This window comes from Schistocerca cancellata, chromosome 1, assembly GCF_023864275.1.
Source record: "Schistocerca cancellata isolate TAMUIC-IGC-003103 chromosome 1, iqSchCanc2.1, whole genome shotgun sequence".
NCBI lineage: Eukaryota > Metazoa > Arthropoda > Insecta > Orthoptera > Acrididae > Schistocerca > Schistocerca cancellata.
The window spans coordinates 877,946,296-877,969,406 of NC_064626.1; the positions used below are offsets into that span (position 1 = coordinate 877,946,296).

Consider the following 23,111-nt stretch of genomic DNA (forward strand, 5'->3'; position numbering starts at 1 on the left):
CCTTGGATGGAGTGTCATCGACAGATTAGAAGTATCTTTGGGTGTACCCCAGCAAAGTGTGTTGGATCACTTGTTCTTCATGTTGCACCTTAATGATCTTGTGGGCAATGTTAACAGTAACCATAGACTTTCTGTCGATGATGCAGTAATCTACAACAAAATAAAGTCTGAACAAAGCTGTACAGATAGTCAGTCGGTCCTTGATAAGGTTTCAATGTGGTGCAATAATTGGCTACTGGCTTTAAATGTTCAAAAATGTAAAATTGTGCACCTCATAAAACGAAAAACTTGTTGTCCTATGAATCTAATATTAACAAGTCACAATTGGAATTTGTAAACTTGCACAAATACTTATGTGGAACATTTAATAGGGACATAAAGTGGAACGGTCACGTAGGCTCAGGTATGGGTATAGCAAGTGGTGTATTGGTAGAATACTGTGGAATTGTACTCAGGAGATTGCTTACAGATCACTTGTGTGACCCATCCTAGAATATTGTTAAAGTGTCTGGTACCTACACCAAATAAGACTAGTAGGGGATATTCAACATTTACAGAGAATGGCAGTGCAAATGGTCACAGGTTTAGGTTTGTTTGACCTGTGGGACTGTGTCAGAAAGATGTAAAAAAGAAATGAATTGGCAGGCTTTTGAAGATAGGTCCTACGTAAACTATCCCAAGAATGTCTGGTTACAAAGTTTCAGGAACCAACTTTAAATGGTGACTCAAGAATATACAACCACTCCCTGCATATCACCCTCGTAGGGATCATGAGGATAAGATTAGATTGATTACAGCATGCACAGTTGCATTCAATCAATCAGTTTTTGTGCACTCCATACGTGAATGGAACAAGAAAAGCACTAAATGGTGCAATGGGATGTACTCTTTGCACTATACCGTGGTTCAGGGAGTGTAGATGTAAGTGAAATGCTGGGATGGCAGCCAAGTATAAAGTGTATAATTTCTGAGGAATAAGTGACTGATTTTGAACAAAAGCAGTTATAGATGAGCAGCTCAACAGTGTGTATTTTAGGATTTGCAAGGACGGGGGATAATGGTTTTGTATGTCTTTTTTTAATTTAATTTTTGACAAAATAATTTAATTGGATAGATGAAAAATACCCACCAAGCGGCGTCAGAACACACACATAAAAGTAGGCTACAACTAGACAAGCTTTTGAAGTCAGTGGCTTCTTCTTCAGGCATAAGGGTTGAAGGGGACTGCATCAGATGAGATTTGATGGTCCGAGAAGATGGAAGACGGGGTAATATGCAAGACAGGGTGTCTTCTGGGTGACTTTCCTGAAATCTATCCCTTTTCCTATACCTCTCCAGTCCTTTTCCTTCACCCCTCTTTCTTCCCCTTCAGTTCTTCTGCCTGAAGGAGCCACTGGCTCCAAAAGCTTGCATGATGATAACCTTTTATTATGTGTGTGTTCTGCCGATGTTTGGTGAGTAGATTTTTTATCTATCCTATTGAATTACTTTTTAAAATTTATACTTTAGATTTTCTAACCACTAGAGCTTGTGTAAATAAAGTTCAAATAGGACATCAGAAATGTGAAAGGGATACAATTTACAGGGTGACAGTGATGTTGACAACAAAAGGACCAAGTGTCGGGTGCATCAGTGAACTATTTTAATATATTGGAAGTGTTTGAAATTAAAGGGAAATTGATGTTAGCTTGTGCTGTAGCAAGGAAAATTCAAATGTTTTTGTGTGTTATATTGATTTTTAACTTGGGAAATGATGACAAAGGATCTAAAATGTGATACATATTTCAGGTATTGAAAATGTTTATCTGTGGACTAGAAGGGAAGGCAAACTTTTCTCTAACTTCAATGGAAACAGGATATTTTGCTTATACAAAACAGAAGAAACTTCTTAAAGAAGTTTGTATATCTGTGATAATTTCAACAGTTTTTGAAGTCATGTTAGAAAAATGTCATGTTAGAAAAATGGAAACATTGATGTGTGAAACATGTGGATGTTGAGTGCAGTTTTAGATGTCAGTAAACAAGCATTTTGGAAAATTCTATCTGTAACCTGTGTATATTTTTATGTCAGTTCTGAAACATTATAGGTAATAAGAATCATTACTTGTAAAACCCACACAGTGGATTTATCACGTGATTTAGGAAAACTTAAACATTGTCAAGAAAATAGAGAACACTTGTTGTGTAACAAAAATGACCTCTTGTTATTGCTAACAATTGAGTAATACTTAATATAATTGAAGTAAGAATGATAGTGCTTACTTAACCAAAGCTTGCTTAAGGTTTTCTTTAGTGATGTGTTTTGTTTTTTTTTAAATGTTACATATTTTACTAACTGTGACGTTTCTTACAGGAATCACTGACTGCTATAAGTCCTATCCAGTCTGGCAGATCAACTCCTCGCTTGCCACGTCCGAAGAGGGATATTGACGGCAATCAAACTGTAAGCAGTGGATCCGCATCACTGAGGCCAAACCGCTTTGGATTCAGAGGGCCCTCTCTCACGAACAAGGTTGCAGACGTCAACCGTGACATTCCCATTGTATCACCCATCAGTACTAACAGCCATACAACTAGCAGCAACAACAATAACAACAACAATAATAACAGCAACATTAATAACAACAACAGTGGCACTGTTGAAACAGATAGCCAAGGAAGTGAGAAACCTAGGTCCAAAGGAGGAGGGCGAAATCCACAGTCTGGTATACCGAGGTAAGTTCTTAAAGTTGTTTCGGTGTTCTGTTCATATATACTATTTAAGAGTGATTTTATAACAAACTGTAAAAACACATTTTCCTCTTAAAAGTTTTCTTGCATGACTTGTTATTTAATATGTCATGTTGTAAAACACAAAGCAATGTATAATGCTTCTTGTCCTTTTCTCTTTATTCTAATATAATTGTTACATTCTAAACAGAAGAAGTGCATTTACCGGCCAGTTAAAAACAGAACAAAATAACAGAATAAGGGGTTGTGGGAGAGGGGGCGCTTGGCATTCAACATCCTGGGCTTGCATGCCCTTCTCCTCGTGATAAGGGAAATGATTTAAGAGGATGTTGTTGTATATGGAGCAAAGTTAAGAATACGATCTTAAAAGGTGTCACAATAAGAGGGAAGGAAAGTTGCTACTCACCGTATAGCAGAGATGCTGAGTTGCGATAGGCACAATAAAAAGATTCACACAATCATAGCTTTCGGCCATTAAGGCCTTTGTCAGAATGCTGGTGTCACTGTAGTGTGGATCCTTTCGTAAAATGACAGAACACTGCTACTTTTTACTTGTAATGATGAGTGATTTGAAAATCATGTGAAATACAGATGTTATGTGCGTGCTACTCAACGATACATAGTCGAAATTAGCTAATCACACGATTAAACAAACATCGCATTACAGACTACTATGGACCACATTTACGTTTATTACATTCGTACATGATTTGGAGGTGTATAGGGTGTGAAAGTTAGTACACAAAGCTGCAATCACTGGCAGCAACAATGGCTCTAACTCAGCTTGGGAAAAAATTGAACCGAGCTTGGATGACAGATAAGGAGACATCGTTTGAAGCTGCTTCAACTCTGTGATAGTCCTTCAGTAGTAGTGACAGGCAAGTGATGGGTTGCCAGTCATTTTATGTCCCTTGACTAAATAGAAAGAAAAAGCAATCAAAAATTTCTTGATTAAATGTTTTCAGTCTATGAGAGATCTTAAGGACATGCTGGACAGGGCAACAGTCATACAAAACTTCCTGTCACTCCGTACTTTCAGTGTCCAAGTTGGTGACTCCCATAGTTACATCCATATCGAGGAGAATGGAGTCCCGCAGGGCTCTGTATTGAGTCTCTCTCTATTTTTAGTGGCCATTAACGGTCTGGCAGCAGCTGTCGGGCCCTCCGTCTCACCTTCTCCGTATGCAGACGACTTCTGCATTTTGTACTGCTGCTCCACTACTGTTGTTGCTGAGCGGCACCTCCAGGGAGCCATCCGCGAGGCGCAGTAATGGGCTCTAGCCCACGGCTTCCAGTTTTCAGCCGCAAAGTCACTTGTCGTGCACTTCTGTTGGCGTCATACCGTTCATCCGTAACTCGCACTTTATCTTAATGACGATCCACTCACTGTAGTGGAGACATTTCAGTTCCTAGGACTGGTTTTCAACACTCAATTGACTTGGCTCCCTCATCTTCGTCAGCTTAAGCAGAAGTGTTGGCATCAACTCAATGCTCTCAGTTGCCTGAGCAACACCAATTGGGGTGCAGATCGCTGTACGCTGCTGCAGCTCTACAGAGCCCTTGTCCAATCCCGAATTGACTATGGGAGTGTGGTTTATGGTACGGCTGCGCCTTCAGCATTGCATTTACTCAACCCTGTGCACCGCTGTGGGGTTCGATTAGTGACAGGAGCTTTTAGGACAAATCCGGTGACCAGCGTACTGGTGGAGGCTGGTATCCCTCCATTGCATATCAGACGTGCCCAACTGCTCACCATTTACGCAGCACTCATTCATAGTTCCCCTGAGCATCCGAATTACCATCTCCTTTTCCCGCCTGCAGCAGTCCATCTCCTGCATTGGCAGCCCAGATGGGAGCTAACGATTGTGGTTTGCGTGCAGTCCCTTTTCTCCGTACCAGAGTCCTTCCCATTACCACCTCTACTTGCGGCACGTTCATGTATGCCTCCATGGTGTACGCCTTGGCCGCAGCTTTGTCTGCACCTTTTGCATGGCCCTAAGGACTCCATTAACCCCGCTGCCCTCCGCTGTCACTTTCTCTCGATTCTTGACGTGTTCCGGGCCTCTGAAGCGGTTTACTCTGACGGCTCAGTGGCTGATGGTCACGTAGGCTTCTGTCCTGTCAGACACCTTTCGCCAGGAGAGTAAGGTGCCACAGGGCTCAGTTTTGAGCGTCGCTCCCTTCGCCATAGCGATCAATCCAATTATGGATTGCCTCCCAGCTGATGTATCAGGCTCCCTTTTCGTGGACGATTTTACCATCTATTGCAGCGCGCAGCGTACATGTTTCCTGGAGCGCTGTCTTCAGCGTTCTCTTGACCGTCTTTACTCCTGGAGTGTCACCAATGGCTTCCGTTTTTCTGCCGAGAAGACGGTCTGTATTAGCTTCTGGCGCTACAAAGAGTTTCTTCCACCGTCCTTAAGACTCGGTCCCGTTGCTCTCCCATTCGTGGAGACAACAAAATTTTTAGGTCTTACATTTGACAGGAAACTTAACTGGTCTCCACATGTGTCATATTTGGCTGCCTGTTGTAGCCGTTCTCTAAATGTCCTCTGTGTTCTCAGTGGTATGTCGTGGGGAGCGGATCGAACCGTCCTACTTCACCTATATCGGTCGATCGTCCGCTCCAAGCTGGATTATGGGAGCTTCATATACTCCTCTGCACAGCCATCCATCTTATGCCGCCTCAACTCCATACAACATCGGAGTTTACGTCTTGTGATCGGAGTGTTTTATACTATACCCGTCGAGAGTCTTCATGCTGAAGCTGGTGAATTGCCACTCACCTACCGGCACGATATACTGCTTTGTCGGTATGCCTGTCGGCTACTGTCAATGCCTGACCACCCATCTTATCGTTCCTTTTTTGACGACTCTCTCGACCGTCAATACGGGTTGTATGTCTCTGCCCTGCTACCCCCTGGAGTTCGCTTTCGTCGCCTCCTTCAACACTTTGATTTTTCACTCCCTGCAACCTTTCGAGTGGGCGAGAGCCACACGCCACCTTGGCTCCAGGCTCAGGTTCGCGTTCACCTTGACCTCAGCTCGCTCCCAAAGGAGGTTACTCCTGGTTCAGTATACCACTCCCGTTTTTTCGAACTTTGTTCGAAGTTCATTAATATGACCTTCATTTATACAGATGGCTCTAAGACCAATGACGGGGTCAGGTGTTCTTTTATTGTTGGGGCACAAAGTTTCAAATATCGTGCTCCATGGCCATTGTTCGGTCTTCACAGCTGAGCTCTTTGCCCTCTACCAGGCTGTTCTTTACATCTGCCGCCACCGACATTCTGCTTATGTCATCTGCTCCGAGCGCATTTTATCGCTGTGGTATGCCGATTGGGCTGCACTTACGGACAACAAGCTTTGGGCCTTGAAACCTCTTTCCGTGGCTTGGGCGTCCTCCTCACGCCCTTCTCGGCGGGAGGAGGTCGTTTTGGCCTGGTTACGAATTGGACACTGCCGGTTCAGCCATCGCCATCTGCTGACGGCTGCGCCGGCGCCGTTCTGCCCATGTGGGCAATTGCTGACGGTCCGCCACATTTTAACGTCCTGTCCGGATTTTAACACACTGCGTCTTGATCTTGGCCTGCCATGTAGTCTAGATGCCATTTTAGCGGATGACCCATGAGCAGCTGCTCGCGTTCTTAGTTTTATCAACGTGACAAACCTCTCTAAGGACATTTGACTATGCTGTTTTTTTAATCGTATGCCTGTCAGTCTGTCTTTTATCGTGTTTTCCCTTTTAGTTGCTGTTTTAAACTTGTGCCTCACGGTGCATTCCTAACATAGTCTGGGCGCTAATGACCATTGAAGTTGTGCGCCCTAAAACCACAAAAAAAAAACCAAGAAAAGAAAACACGTAGGCTTCACATATGTTCATGGAGGACATATTGAGCAGCACTCTTTGCCATTTGGCTGCAGTGTTTTCACTGCAGAGCTGGCGGCCATATCTCGTGCTCTTTGAGTAAATCCACTCATGCCCTGGCGAGTCATTTCTTCTGTGTACTGACTCATTGAGCAGCTGACAAACTATTGACTAGTGCTACCTTCGCCACCCTCTGGTAGCATCCATTCAGAAGTCCACCTATGCCCTGGAACAGTCCCGCCGTTCCGTGGTGTTTGTGTGGACCCCAGGACATGCTGGGATCCCCGGCAATGAACGTGCCGACAGGCTGGCCAAACAGGCAATGCGGAAACTGCTTCTGGAGATAGGCATCTCCGAAGCTGACCGGTGTTCTGTCTTACACCGCAAGGTTTTCCGGCTTTGGGAGATGGAATGGCATAACAGCATGCACAACAAACTGTGTGTCATTAAGGAGACTATGAATGTGTGGAAGTCTTCCATGCAGGCCTCTCGCAGGGATTCAGTTGTTCTCTGCTGGCTCCGCATTGACCATACATGGCTAACACATGGTTACCTACTCTGTTGCGAGGACTCACCTCAGTGTTGCTGTGGCTCCCAAATGACAGTCGCCCAGCCCTTGCTGGACTGCCCTCTTTTAGCCACTCTGTGGCAGACTTTCAACTTTCCCAGCACCCTGCCTTTGGTGTAGGGGGACAATGCCTCCCCAGCAGCTTTAGTTTTACGTTTTATCCGTGAGAGTTTGATTTATACTTCTATCTAGGTTTTAGCGCATGTCTTTTGTCCCTCTGTGTCCTCCACCCTAGTGCTTTTATTCTCACACTTGTGGCATTGTTTTATTAGGAACAAGGTACCGATGACCTTGTAGTTTGGTCCCCTCTCTCGCCTTTAAACCAACCAACCAACAGGGCAACAGTCGAGCACCCTTTTTAACAAGGTATTTCAGGACAGCAGGAGACACGTGGTCTTGTGTCCTATTGTTGAAAGATAAAACAGTGGAAAATCTTAGCTGTAATTGTGATAATATTTGGAAAAGGACACATTGCTACTCACCATATAGTGGAGATACTGAGTTGCTGACACACACAACAAAAAGACTGCTTAACAAGTGATTTTTTTAATTTATTTTTTATTTTTTTAGCAAAAGGACCGTCTAAAGTAGACCACACACACACACACACACACACACACACACACACACACACACACACACACACTATCCTTAATACATAAGAAATGTAAACCCTGTTCTCTAAATCACCGGCTATGTGAACCAGAGGTGATCATGCTGTGTACCTAGTGGTATCCCGTACTATCGCACCCGGTGCTGGGACCGTTTGACGATGACAAATGCAGTCTGACAATGCTTGATCTCCTTGAAGCACCCACATACAGATACCTCCATTCTGATGCTGTATGGAAAACTAGGATCCTTGTAAAAACCTGATGTGGTGCCACATGATGTTGTTGGGCACAGCACTATCAACACGCCAGTCTGTGCTGCTGCATAAAGGAAAGCTGCAACAATAGTCACTATGCGATAGTCCATGGTGCTGCAGTCATTGTTGCATTGCCTTTGTGGAGACTTGTGTTGCAGCGAAGCAATTTATTTCCTGACTTGTAGTATGTGATGTGGTTGTATGAGCTTGATAGGCTTAAGAAAACTTATGTCTACCTTCTTGGGCATTAGTTGTGTGGGGCCATTGAGATCCTGCATGATATTGAATATGGCTCTCCTGAACCCATTAATTCCATAATCACATAACGGTTGTGGTATCTAGGGCAACATGAGCAGCAATACTTCACAACTGCAATAGGTCATTATTCTCATACTGTGGTTTTCCTACACATGTTGATGTTCCTCATTTTTGTATGGCGCATATACAATTCTACAAACAGCCAACACTCGGATGTGGTTCCTGAATCAGAAACTTTCTGCGTAGTCTTTCCACAGGGTGACAATTCTTCTGGAAAACCTGGAATTTTCATAGAATTGCATTTTACCTGGAAAAACCAGGGAAAGCTCAGGGAATTTCAGAAATTTCATAAAATCTCAGGCAATCCTGTAGTTTTAACCTAGCAATGAAGTTAAATTTTATTTAGCTTCAGAAACCATAAATTTTAAAATACTTAATATTTCAAGGTGTGTTATTTATATGGATATTATTCCATATAATACATCAATGTTTAAAATACAATGGTTAAACTCCTACTTATGGCTGGTATATAGCTCAGCTGAGAAGAAAGAAGTCATTATTATGGTATGCTGCCCCCCCTCCCCCTCCGCTCACCATTAATTTATCAGTAGCTTCTTGACACCATCTTCCTTGTTATATCTGGAATCCTCAGAGATTTTTTTTTACCTAGTTTGAGTAGCCATGCTTTTCCATATATTTACAGACTGTATGTACCTACTTCATGCAGTTGTGCTGAAATTCTAATCATATGCATATCCAAGCAGGTACTGCATGCCAGTTTAACATTTGTTCATTTTGTCTTCAATGTGGTGCAATTTTAATGGCCAACAGTATAGAAATTGGACAGTTGTAATTCAATAATGCTTATAAAGTGATGTATAAAACTTGTCATAAAGGAAGTTAATGTACTAGACATTTATTTGCTCCATGCATAATGTTGTATAGTAAATGAGACTGTAATGAAGTCTGCCTGTTACTCTCTCTCACTTGAAATGCTATTTTATGTATTAGGATAGAAGACTGCGCTCTAGTGAAATTCAAGACATCATCTTTATTTCCAGTTGCTGTTCACTAATTTTATTTGTAAAGTCAAGATAATTGCAAGCATGTTGGAATTACAGTAAAAGCTTCTCTAAACATTAAGTACTATAAAGATATAATTTTTTTAGTATGTTATAAAACAATTTATGATGGATTTACCTCCACACATTAATGCAATTGAGAACCACTTGTGAGAGTAATACTACCATGTCATTTAATTTTTGATTGATCTAAGGAATGTGAACCTTAAACTAGGAATTCATCAAGAGAGAGAAAATATGATTTGAATGCGAATAAAGGTCTTAAACTGTGACAATAAAACTAATACAGTATTTGGCTTCCAGAAGGGACGTAACAGCTTCAGGAGCTTGTGTAAAGGAAAAGGTCTTAATTAATGACTCAGTTAATTAATTAATTCACTCACTCACTTGCATGCTATAAAGATTTCCGTAAGTTATGGAAATCAGGGAATTTCAAATGTCTCAGGGAAACTTGAGGGAAATTCGGGAAAAAGAAACACTGGAAAATCTCTCTTTTACTCAATAAATGAAATGGTTTGTTTACAGAGACGCCCACACATTGTCACTGGCTGGACACAGCTGAGGAGCTGCTGGGTGTTGTTCGCCCCCTTCCCTACTCCTTCCTACCTACTACTTCTCCCCTCCTCAGATCTCCACCAGCTTGCAGTCAGTGCTACCACCACTGCTTGCAGTTACCCAGGCAGCTGCCAATGATAACAGCAGTAATGTGTGAGGAGTGGTTTCTTTGGATCTCAGAGTATTCGCACTAATTATCCATTTCATGGCTTGATCACCACGGTCTCAGTTCATACCCTTCAGCCATGAATAGTTGACCACACAAGTGGATTATGCAGTGGGCCAGTTCCTACCTCTGGTTGGTAGGGTCTGCTGATCTGAAGCCCGTTCGTTTCTCACTAACATGCAGTCTCACCCATAAGATCTAATCTCTCCGATGTGTTCATTTAAAATTGGAGTTAACAATATATTCATAAATGCAGAAGTCCTTACTTTTTTGCTCAACAACCAAAATTCTCTTATCCTTCAGCTCTGAAAATTTGTTTGGAGAAAACGCTAAAATTGTCTGGAAATCAGGAAATTGTGAGGGTAATTTCATGTAGGGAACCTGTCTAGCTGCTGTCTAGCTGTAAAAGATATGGAAACAGAATTAAAGGTATTATCACATCTTGCATCCAAATTCGAGAACAGTGCTCAAAATTTAAAACCCACTTGATGAAACTTTGTAATGTTCTTGCAGTGGCATCTTAATCATCTTATTTATGTCATTAATTATTTGTATTTACTGATTTTTACTACAGACCGAAGGAAGCAGTAAGCAGTATACCAGTGCCTGACAGCAACAGACAAGTAAAGCGATCAGCCATTCCACAGCCAAATAATGCTACATGTGCTACACGCTTCACTCTGCAGACAACTCTCTTACCAAAACCTCAGTACCCTGTCAGGCTGACGTCTGTGGATGCCGAGGAAACGGAGTCCCTTGCTCCTTCAAAGAATGCCAAGACGGCAGCCAATAAGAAGAGAGCAGGTCGTATGGGCTCTGGATCCTCTGGCAGCCGAGAGGATGGCTCTGATTCAGGGATTGGTAAGTGTGCTCACAGCTACATTTCGCATTTTATTTTGGCCCTCAGAACTGATTTATCAGTGTGTAAAGAAAAAAATCCAATTATCTATTTGTTTAGTTTATATCTGATTTTCTCTTAGTGTTCAGAGCAAGAGTTAATTCTCAACTGTGAAAAGATAGTAATGATGGAAAACATTTGCCTCTGTGCCATAGCAGTTCATTTGAGTCTAATTATATGACTCTCTCATGGTTTATCATTAAGTGAATAATGAATAGGAAAAAAATGAAATGCAGGTTGCATAGATCTTCTAACACAGTTTATTCTTGTAGCTGGTTCCAGGTTCAGGGGCGTATGTAGGTAAGGCACAGATCTGTTTGTGGTCTACATTTGGAGGGTGTTGCATATTTGTAAAGAAATACCTTAGTAAGAACATCAATATACTGAGCAAAGTTTTGTTCATCAGTGCAGGGATGCCATTTACAGGTGACTAGATTATAGGAGATACTTCTTACTTAGGGAAGGAGAGCGAGGTAGTGCTTGCTGTGTGCATGGTATTTTCGATAAAGCCACATGTACCCCCCAGGTTGTTCTAAATGACACACACCTATGGGAGCTCAACATTTTTCTGCTAAGTATGAGCTTAGTGAATCTGGATTTCTTGAGCAGGGGACTGGTGAGCACCACCAGCCCTTTGCAACTGTAAGCTCTTGGTATTCTGCAGCGACCACTATGCAGTGCAGTGGTGGAATGTTGTGTGTTGCAGGGAACAGGGGTCTTGGTTTTACTACCCAGATTGTGAGAATGGTACAGATCTCTCAAAAAAAACCTCAATTTCAATGTGTGCTGCACACCAATGAGAGGCATGGCTGTTGAGGCAGAACAGTCACTAGTGGGTAACCTCTGAAGAACCTGCTGTGCTTCAGTCGTATAAGGCTTACGAAGGCAAGGGGCTCTGTCTGAATGGATATTTACTTCCCTATCTGCTCATAAGACTTCCATGAAGCCTAGATCACTTTATTTTTCTCCCAACAGTTTGGATGGTCCTTTGTCTTGTACAATATTAACACCTAACTGTCAGAGATGTTGCATGGCTAGTCCACCTGAGACATCTATGCATTTGAATGCACCCAATATCAGTTCTGGACCACATATTGTGGTTTATCACTTATTTATCATTGTAAAGCATGTAGAAGGTTCATCTGAAAAGTTGTTGCCTCTCTACATCCATAAAGTGCACAAGTTTTCTGGACTTTGTTGAAATTTTTATGCAAGGCTTTCATTTTTAAAAAGTTTACTCCTCATTAAGTTTTAGTACGATCACTGAAGGCTTTGCTGTCGTGCAACCACAAAACTTTATCGTCATCCACACTTTTTAGTGTGGAAGTGCTGTCATCTATCAAAACAGTGGTACTATTGATGGCTGGAAGGCTTGATGTGAATAAATGTTTTTAGAGAGCCACTGAAGAGATGGAGGTAAACATCAATGTATGTGGCATGCTGGCCTCAGGAAGATCAAGTAAAATAGATGGGACAGGTTCTGTTCGGGCTGTGGAGGTATGAGGCCAAAGTGTCGTGACCAGAGTCAAATTCCTGCAAATATCATCAAAGAATCTTATTCAGACAAGAGACTTGGGATTTAGGTTGAAAAGCTATATTCTCACTCGTAAGCTCAGTGTTCATATGAGGTGTGTTCAAAAGGAAACCAGACATTTGCTAAAACATCTTTTTGCTTATAGTACAAAATTTTAAACACTGTCTCCCTCAAATAGTCCCCTCTTCTCTGCAGTTTGGAAATGATCTCCTTTCAATGTGATTTTAAGCTTGGGAAACGGGGAAAGTCTGTGGGGTCGAGTTTGACAATACGGTTGATGGGGAACAATGGGAAAGTGATGTTCTGCTACATACCTGCAGATAAGGAATGTCACGTGAGCCAGTGCATTGTCATGATGCAAATCCAAGTTTGGTTTTCTCACAATTCAGGCCTCTTCCGGCATACAGCAAGGATTAATCAGAAACTTCTTGAGCAGTTGAATGATTATTTCCACAAATTATAGCATGAACTATAACATGGTCATCATATGCTGATGTGGAAGGTTGTCCAGACTTGGATGACATTCTGCTCTATTGAAAGTGCTTTAACCACTCATAACACTGTGTGCGACACATACGAGCCGCCTCGTATGCTTGGTTGTTCAACTATTGTAGAGAAGTTAGATGCACATGTGTGCATTGCTCTTTAAACTTTCATTGTCGCTTTGGCACTAATCTGACAAGCGACTTGTGCACAAGCTCACTTCAGCAGCTGTAGCTTGCTTACTAATAGTCAGAGGGGAATGAGGAAAATGTCAGTTAGTTGTCTAAACATGCCGCTTCTTGTGTTCAATAGTCACAGCGTGTTCCATCTGCCAGTTGGTGTGCTGTTTAAAAAGTTCGGTTTCTTTTTGAACATACCTCCCCCATAAATTGTCTTGAAATTAGTTTAATGCACTACATTTTGCAGCTAAGTTGACAATTCCACTGCTGTATGTCGAGCAAACGTGAAGTTAGTTTTTTCCCAAAAAGTTAACATTTAAGTAGGAAAATGTGTTGAGTGTGACATTTCAGTGTGTGTACTTTATATCATGTTCACATACATGATTTTTTTCCTTAATAACATTTCTCTTTATTCACATTTACTTTTCAGTTACTTAAAACATATTAATTAGTGCCAAAAGTATTACAGTTCACTATGTGTTAATTGGATGCTCACTATCGTCTGTTTAACAAATCTCATTGGAAATTTGCTATTATGTGTGATATTTATATTGTTATAGATTAAGCATTTAGGTTGTTACAAATAAATGTGATTTTTATTCCTGCAGGTATAGGAAATGGAGATTCTGACACACTACATGGCATTGAGCAGCTGGAACGCAGTCCTAGTGCTGGTCTTCGCAGGAAAGCTCGTCACCTTGAAGTAGTCTTAGGCAACAACAAGAGCTTTGATGTCAGAGATATAACAGACAAAGATAAAGATGAAGAAGATGATGGACAGACAGTTATTACTGAAATATCAGTCATCTCACTGCCCAAAACAAACTACCGTACAGCATCTAACAAAAAGGCTGTTACTACCAGCGGGATCAGGAGGCCGATCAGATATCAGGGGTCAGGTATACCAGCTTATGGTAATGTGGGCTGCAGAACAGCTGATGAAAGTTCTATTGCAACAAACAGTGTCTCCTCTCCATCTTCAGAGGAACACCGAGATGATGATAGCTGTAGTTTGGACACAGAGGAGGCAAAAGTATTTGACGACAGGGCACAAAATGAGAAGTCTGCTCGTGACCTGCTGAGTGTTGGTGGAGGCCCAGAGGAAGATTTGTGGGGTCATGGTGAGGCAATGGCAGAGGGGTACAGTAGTTCAGAAGGGGGTGATGATTGCCCTGTGTCAATATCTGCCACTGATAACACCAACAGTTCAGATGATCTGTCTGTCAGTCGCTTAGCTGCACGTCATCACAACTTGCACCATGCTAGGCCAGCAGGTGGGTGGACTGCTCCAACTTTGTAAAACATTTGTTGTACTTTTCCCAATATATACTACCTTTTCTCAATATTTAGAATGAGGAGGAAATTCGGCACATTGCACTGTAGTTATCCTGTCTGCAGCACATCTTGAATATTGTTTTGTGTTGAGTTTAACTGATTCTTGACAACAATACGTCTGTAGTTGTGATGTTGGATGTAGACAGCACCAGTGATTTGATCAAGGAATGAAGTTTAACGTAGCTGCAATCGGTTGTTTGGTAGCACAGATCTTTTCCTTGTTGCAAAATAGTTTGATTTCTATAAGTTAATTTGCTGTAAAGTTTTTGTATTGGTAGTTCTTTGCTTCATTGTAAATGGCTGTCAACCAATCCAAACATTTAAAAATATGCATTATGAATTAATTTTGAAGCACATGCGTAATAACATGTTGCACCTGTTTTTGGCATGACAGTGGTAGCAAAATGAACTGAAAGCATTTGGAGAGCCATCTTGTCCCATAATCCTGCAAACAGTGTTCAAAACTTAAGGATGTTGGTTGAAGCTGGACCCTAAATACACACATCTCACTCCATGTCATCCTAGATGATTTCAATAGGATCGAGATCAGGAGGTTTAGAATTTCACACGAGCTCCCTTGTCACACGTATAAAATAAGACTGCTGCAGCCTCCTAGCATCAGTGTGTTAGTGCACCTGATGATGAAAACTCGGCCTGATGTTGGAGTATAGTGCATGTACGACATACCAATGTGGCCATTCATCCAAAATTTTTTGTACAATGTTTTTATTATGTAAAAGTTACAAAAGCAGTATCATGCATGAAAGAATTGATGCTGATTTCAGATAGGTAAATATGGGATGAAAAAATAAAAACCACCACCAAGAACAAGAGGTGAGATATCAGTAAGAGAATAGGAGACAAGTTTACTCCTGCATTTAGAGCAACAGTTAAATGTTGCAAGTATTCCACAGTTGCATTTTTGTGCAACAGTACATAGTGTGCTTATGCTGTGCTCAAGAAAACCATTACATTTTTTTTTTCGGGGTATTCGTTTGAAAGATAGTATTAATAGGCATATGCAGTTTCACATTTCTGGAATTCAGTTTTTCGGTATGGGCAGCTCTGTAAAACTTGATTTTCTGTAAAACAGAAAGAAAATGGTGTTAATGGGAATAATTACATTTGGGTATACCATTTGCTTCATTCAGTGGTGTTTTGCATCACCCTTTCTGGTACCAGAAAATATGTAAACCCCATATTATTTATATTAGTACCCAGTCTTCTTTTGACACATTTCATGGCAGTGTATTGTTGATGTTCTGAGGTTTCTGGAAACTGATTCGATATCTCTTTTTTTCTTATAAGAAACCAAATGTGCATCTTTTATTCATTACTAAGTACTTTCTTCCTATATTGTGGATTCAATAACTTATTGTGCACTGTTAGATGCTTTTGCTCTAAATAACTCTCATCTCGGAGGACTTCACTAAAATATTTTCCTTGCCATCTTACTCACAGCTGGACTAAACAAATTGACATTCAGCTCTCAAAGAGTCATTCATCTTCTAGCTTAATATTGTTTTGTGATGAATATGTAGGCTAAATGTGGGATTGCAAACTGATAGTCCAGAATGAATTGGTACAAAAGGATTCTTTTGATGTGATACTGGATAATTGTAAGCATTCTCTCGTGTCTTCTCAACACTATTGATTGTGCTAGCTAAGCTGCTCATGTTCTTTCCCATCGCTGATATTCTTGTGGCTGTCTGTGTTATTTCGTTTATAAATGTTGGTGTATTGAAGAGGATGATTGAAGCCACATTGCCAGGTAAATAGATGACATCATTACTACTACTACTGCTACATTATTTATGATTTTTTCCTGTTAAAAAAGATTTATGAAATTAAATTGCTGCATAATGTTGAGTATTTTTTCTCTCATCCCACATACTCTTTGTGTGTTTGGTGTATTATTCCCTTTGCTCTTCTGTCCAATTCTACCCTTTCTTCTTCTTTTGTTTTCTGGTTGTAAATTCAAATATGTTGATGGTCTTTTTGAACTTTTCTCAATTTTTTTGTAATATTTTGTCATGCTTAGTTGTCAATCATCTTAAACTTCATTCATCCACTTTTTTTTACCCTGCCTGAATAGCTGACATTGAAAATTTGTGTTCTCATCTGTTCTGTGATTGTGTCCATAAAATGTAATCCTTCTTTTCCTGAATCTGTCACTTCTTCTGCCTGCGTGTTTCTATATTTCTAATGTTGTTCTCTTCATCCAGTTCCCTTCTTTATTTAAGAGTACAAAAATCTTCCCAATGATTTTCTGTACCTGTCTCTGCCTCTATTATTTTTGCTAATCTGTTATTTCTATTGTCTGTAGTGTTTCTGGAAACTTGACAGTGTTGTAGTTTCAATTGTTGTAAGATGGCTGGCAGACTTGTCTGTGGGTCCAATATTTTTGTGCCTGTTTAAGAGGGCTTTTGAGATAATTATGTGGGTGGCCAGTAGGAAGGACATCCATCTGTAATTGATATGGTCTGATTGGTCCCCATTCTTGTGAAGTTAACAGATAAGTGCACATTTCGATTCAGTGGGGATTTCAGATTTGTGCTAAGATCATGAAGATTCTGTGTCTTAAATTTTCATTCTTTAGTTTCCAGAGTTGTGCGACAATTCCTTATTCTCCTAGAGCACTGTTCTTTTTCGGTAATTGATTACGATCTGGTATTTCCCTGATTGTTAATAGTTTTGAATCTATAGGCATGAACTTCACAAAAGTGGATTTCCTCTGTTGGGGATTTGCATTGAAATAGTACACAAGGACTTTACAGTTATTTTTTGTTTGTTTGTGGGTTTTAGGTGACCCATCTCATATTTTGAAGCACATACTGGATGTTAGATATTTTCTCAATGTATTATAAAGGTTCTTTGTATTGTTTTTGAAGAAGTCTTGTTCTATTTGTTTCAATCGATTTGTATCATAATTGATTTTTTATCTTCAGGTCACCATTACTGATTGTTTTCTGTCTTGAGAAGCATGTGCCACCTTTCTGATTTTATGTTACTGCTGAATTTTTTCAGTTTTTTATCTTTTTGTCTATTGCCTATGCACATGTTATGTTCTACTAGGTGTTGCCTGGTTTTTTTAAAAAAAAAAAAAAAAAAAAGGCTGACATAGTTGTATGCGGGATTTGAGATTCCTTACAAGTTCTGTCCAATTTGTTCTCCTTAGTTGCGAGTATTTAGGTCTTAAGTTAGAACTGGCACAGTGATCTATCTGGGATTCACCTGGCATATTGTTGGGTTACTTCCAGCTACATAATCTTCTCTTGGGTTTATAAAATAATGTAGATTTAATTTTGAGATCACAGTTTTTGCAATTTACCAGTCTTTCACTGTTATGTTAGTTCACCTTTGTTCTGTATGTGTTCCTTATTTTTTTTGTAAAATTTTCCTTTTCGCCCAGTTGTGTATTAATATCACCCAATAAGATCTTCGTGTGATGTTTGAGGGTTTTCCTTCTTTTACTCATTTGTTGATGCATATGCATTGAGTTGGGTATAAGCTTTGTTGTTCATTTTAACTGACTATGTCAAAGCTTTATGTGAGAGACTGACAGAGTTACAACCAGTGAGTCAGTCTTAGATGCAGTTATGGGTTGCAAAGCCTTTGCAAGCCACTACAGTTTTTTCTTATTGATATTTGCTGCAGGTTTTTGTAATTTCTGTAGTTATCTGTGTTAGAATGTTTTTCATCTGTAAAGCATATTGTTGGATTGGAAGGATTTTAATTTGGAATTTTTCTAGCATGTCTTTAAATTTTTTGAGTTTGCCAATTTTGAATAATGTATTTGTATTAAATGTTAAAGTACAGTATTGGCATTTTGCTCTTAGAGAATTTGCAAAAGCACAGATTCTTCTATACATGATCACCTTGACCAGCTAAATCCAGCTGATTGACTGATGCTTTGGGTAATGAATTCATTTCTTGTGTTATCATTTTTGTCTTCTAAGCTGAAGTGTGAGTTTTGTGGTACTGGTCGTGTCTCCCCCCCCCCCCCCTCCCGACTTACAAATTTAAAAGGGTTTGGTTTCTGGGCATTTATTTATGCCCACCAAATAGCTGCTCCTAAAATGGAGAACAAACACTGATTAGCATTCCACTTCACTCAGGAAGATACACTTCTAGATTTTGTGCAAAACTGGCTGTTCCATCACTTCCACTATCAAGATTATCATCTTCGTTGCCAATTAAAGCCATTGATAGCATCTTTCTTTAGAACTAGCCAGGGGCTGTCACGGGTGTTTTGATCTGGTGCCAAATACCCCTCTCCCCCTACCTTTTTTTTACTAAGGTGTTACTTCATTCCCCCACCCCCTCCCCTTTTCCCCTTTCCCCCCTTCCCCCCTTTCCCCCCTTTCCCCCCTTTCCCCCACTTTTCCCCCCCTTTCACCCTTCCCCCCTTTCACCCTTTCCCCCTTCCCCCCTTTCCCCCTTCCCCCCTTTCCCCCTTCCCCCCTTTCCCCCTTCCCCCCTTTCACCCTTCCCCCCTTTCCCCCTTCCCCCCTTTCCCCCTTCCCCCCTTTCACCCTTCCCCCCTTTCACCCTTCCCCCCTTTCACCCTTCCCCCCTTTCACCCTTCCCCCCTTTCACCCTTCCCCCCTTTCACCCTTCCCCCCTTTCACCCTTCCCCCCTTTCACCCTTCCCCCCTTTCACCCTTCCCCCCTTTCACCCTTCCCCCCTTTCACCCTTCCCCCCTTTCACCCTTCCCCCCTTTCACCCTTCCCCCCTTTCACCCTTCCCCCCTTTCACCCTTCCCCCCTTTCACCCTTCCCCCCTTTCACCCTTCCCCCCTTTCACCCTTCCCCCCTTTCACCCTTCACCCTTCCCCCTTTCACCCTTCCCCCTTTCACCCTTCCACCCTTTCACCCTTCCCCCCTTTCACCCTTCCCCCCTTTCACCCTTCCCCCCTTTCACCCTTCCCCCCTTTTACCCTTCCCCCCTTTTACCCTTCCCCCCTTTTACCCTTCCCCCCTTTTACCCTTCCCCCCTTTTACCCTTCCCCCCTTTTACCCTTCCCCCCTTTTACCCTTCCCCCCTTTTACCCTTCCCCCCTTTTACCCTTCCCCCCTTTTACCCTTCCCCCCTTTTACCCTTCCCCCCTTTTACCCTTCCCCCCTTTTACCCTTCCCCCCTTTTACCCTTCCCCCCTTTTACCCTTCCCCCCTTTTACCCTTCCCCCCTTTTACCCTTCCCCCCTTTCACCCTTCCCCCCTTTCACCCTTCCCCCCCTTTCACCCTTCCCCCCTTTCACCCTTCCCCCCCTTTCACCCTTCCCCCCCTTTCACCCTTCCCCCCCTTTCACCCTTCCCCCCCTTTCACCCTTCCCCCCCTTTCACCCTTCCCCCCCTTTCACCCTTCCCCCCCTTTCACCCTTCCCCCCTTTCACCCTTCCCCCCCTTTCACCCTTCCCCCCCTTTCACCCTTCCCCCCCTTTCACCCTTCCCCCCCTTTCACCCTTCCCCCCTTTCACCCCCTTTCACCCCCTTTCACCCCCTTTCACCCCCTTTCACCCCCTTCCCCCCTTTCCCCCCTTTCCCCCCTTTTCCAACCAGACTTGGACCAGCAATGTCGTCGCCATCGCTGCTGCTGCTGCTACTGCATTACTTAGCTGCTTCAAAATCTACCATCATAGAAAAGAAACTTAGAATATCAGCTCTGTATGGGGGAAGCTTTTTGGCCAACAAAACACTTAGTATAACTTTGGTGTTTTAAAGCTGTAATGTGCTGTCCAGAAACGGTGCTAAATGCATTTATTTTCTCAATGAACAGAAAGTACAGTGCATTTCTATTCTGTATGTTGATTTAACAACTATCACTGTATTTGGTTTATATGTTTGCTGTCATATACAACTTTTCTTTTCCAAGTATTTGATGATATAGTTTCTTATTTCAATAGAACACTAATTTCATCTAATAACACTCTTCATATATATAATTTTGACAGTATACCATGACCTTGATGTACTTTACTGTATAATGGAAATTGACTTAAAGATAAACTCACTGAATCACGGGTAAATAAATGCACATTGATCAACAGAATACAACCAAATTGTGAAACAAATTGGTCTTCCCATGGTTTGCTTATGAAGATGATGGATAAAGTTGCCTGCTTTACAGTTCCCTCTCCTCAATGAAATACACTGGATCTTTAGACATTGTGTTACAGTAGTTGTAAGGATGGCAGTAGTACTCAGCATATAACATAAGTACAGTTAGTAATGTTAAAAGAGAATAGCCCAAATGGTACACAGCTATAACTCACATATAAAGGGAGACTTCCAGTTTGAAGACTTGATTAAAGAGAAATGAGATTTACAGATTGATAAGTTAACAAAGCTGGACTTCGTTGCTAAATAAAGCACACAGCATTAACTCTTTCCCCAGTAAGAGTTCCATAAAACGTGTTGGTGTCACTCTGTGATACTGGACACCAGTCTGGTCATCTCATGAACAGACTGTTGCAAGGATATGTACAAACTGTTAGGCTTGTTGAGCTTGTTTGAGATGGTAACTGCTTTCTGAGTTGCTATAGCCTCAGAAGATCTATCCAGCATTGGAAGACAAAAATGTTAGGCAGAGAAATATGCCTTGGACATCAACCTAATGCACATAAAACAAAAATCGTCAAAAATAAAAATATTTACTGTAAAAGCCTGTGTTATGTGATGTTTATTTGTAGCTGTGGTTGGTAACTGAGGTAGGGAAATAAATCATTCTTTGGTTGACAGTATTGTAACTGACAAGAAGTGGATGCAGAAAGTTTTTCTGGTATGATTCTTGTTTAGTGTCTAGGCCTGTCAATCTTTCAATATTGTTGGTAGCTGCTTTATTTTATTGAGTATTGAATTAACTGCACAGCTAGTGTTGCTAAGGGGTAATGATAAAGTGCTATTGTTAAAGTAGGATGCTAACAACTATGATCTGCTTTTTTCAGCATAGAAACTCACCAGCCTTCTTGATAGATTTATTAACTCCAGTAACCATTGACACTATGATATCATGATCGCTAATCCCTATCAGTATATTGACACTGTTGATAAGGTCAGCTTGTTTGTAGCTACAAGGTCTAAAATATTTCCATTGCATTTGGGTTGTCAAACTAACTGCTCAAAACAGTTTTCGGAAAATGAGTTTAGAACTACTTCACAAGACTACCTGTACCATTCTGTGAATTCGTAGAAACCCCAGTGTAGACTCAGTAAGTTAAAATCATCTCCAACTAATGTGCCTCATTCTGGTACTTCGGCACTACTGAACATAGACTTTCTTTCAATGAGTGTACAACTGTTATGGTGAAGTCAGGTGAGCAGCAAAGACATCTAATATAACTTTGTAGTCAGACTCAGTAATACTGACCTCAATAGGCACGATTTTTGTCGATTGGAATGAACACACCCCCTCATATGGCATCTAACCATTCAGCTCTTCATTCTGAGCATAATTTCTGCTTGACAGCTTTCCTGGAAAGTGGTAAATTCAGGTACTTCGTTAAGATTTCTTCAGCAGCTTTTGGCATTCAGAGTGTTCTTACTTTGTACATGACCTGATTACACTGTCTGCATATCAGCGACCAAGGGAACCCTAAAATTCTCCAATCCACAATGCAGGTCCAGAAATCTGCAGCTAAGCTCATCACAGATTCGACAAAACCTCCATTCAGTTCCAAATCAAAGGATCCTGATCAACTGTGGGTGCATTGCAGGAAATTTTAAGCTCTGGTAGCACCCCATAAGTGAGGCCAGCACTCTTCACCTCTTTAGCCAGCTGCATGTACGAAATAACAAGTGTTATTGGTGCTTACATGAACCACAACTTAATGATGACTACAGCCTGCACCTTCGATAGCTGTAGGCAGCGCCGTTTCCACATCTCGGATAAGGCCCTTTGGCAGATGTACGGAGTGCACATTGGACTACTTCACAATGCTGGAAGCTATTTCGCTAATGGGCTGAATAATGCACCTAATGTTGGAGCTCCTTAACAATTATCAATCCCATATCCTCGTGTGCCTGCTGAGACTCAGCTGAAGGGGCAGCCACTTATCGTCTTAGGATGAAGAGGTAAGGCCAGATGGGCAGTTCCCACATTCACATTCCGCCTTGAGTGATGTGAACTCATTACGAACTGCTACTCTGTGGTGAGTGCTGTTCCCTCACTTGGGATACATCAGAAGGTGCTCGAATACCAGAATTCAAGAGCAAAATGAACAAAACATGAGGGGTCTTGTGCGATGCACCAGTTTGCCCGCCACCACTAAATTATCTGAGCAACAGCTTGCAGACGACTGATCAGTGTTCAGCTCTTGCAAACTGTGGCCAGCTCCTCCTGTGACTGTGCACAGCATGCACACACTATATGTCCTCCTACTAAAATTCAAATGAAAACAGATAAAAAATTGATAAAAATGAGCCCTGTCGTCTTTTAGGTGTGGATTTGCAGTGGCAAACTTGATAAAACACAAATGCAAACTTCTAGAAAACACAGAGCCTGTCTCAGGCACTAATTTACCATGTGCTGACAGAAATTTACTTTGTGGAAACACTGGGGGAATATATGTAAATACAGATATTGCAT

General features: G+C 41.5%; 1 protein-coding gene across 6 annotated transcripts in view; it reads left to right on the plus strand.

Annotated features, from left to right (window-relative positions):
- LOC126190318 (uncharacterized) overlaps positions 1–23,111 on the plus strand; it is a 592,731-nt gene that overhangs the window by 298,365 nt on the left and 271,255 nt on the right. For all 6 annotated transcript variants that reach the window (XM_049931012.1, XM_049931014.1, XM_049931017.1 and 3 more), the window contains 3 exons: positions 2,354–2,715; positions 10,670–10,956; positions 13,798–14,463. In XM_049931012.1, coding sequence (XP_049786969.1) covers positions 2,354–2,715; positions 10,670–10,956; positions 13,798–14,463 — 1,315 coding nt within the window. The remainder of the gene's footprint in view (positions 1–2,353; positions 2,716–10,669; positions 10,957–13,797; positions 14,464–23,111) is intronic.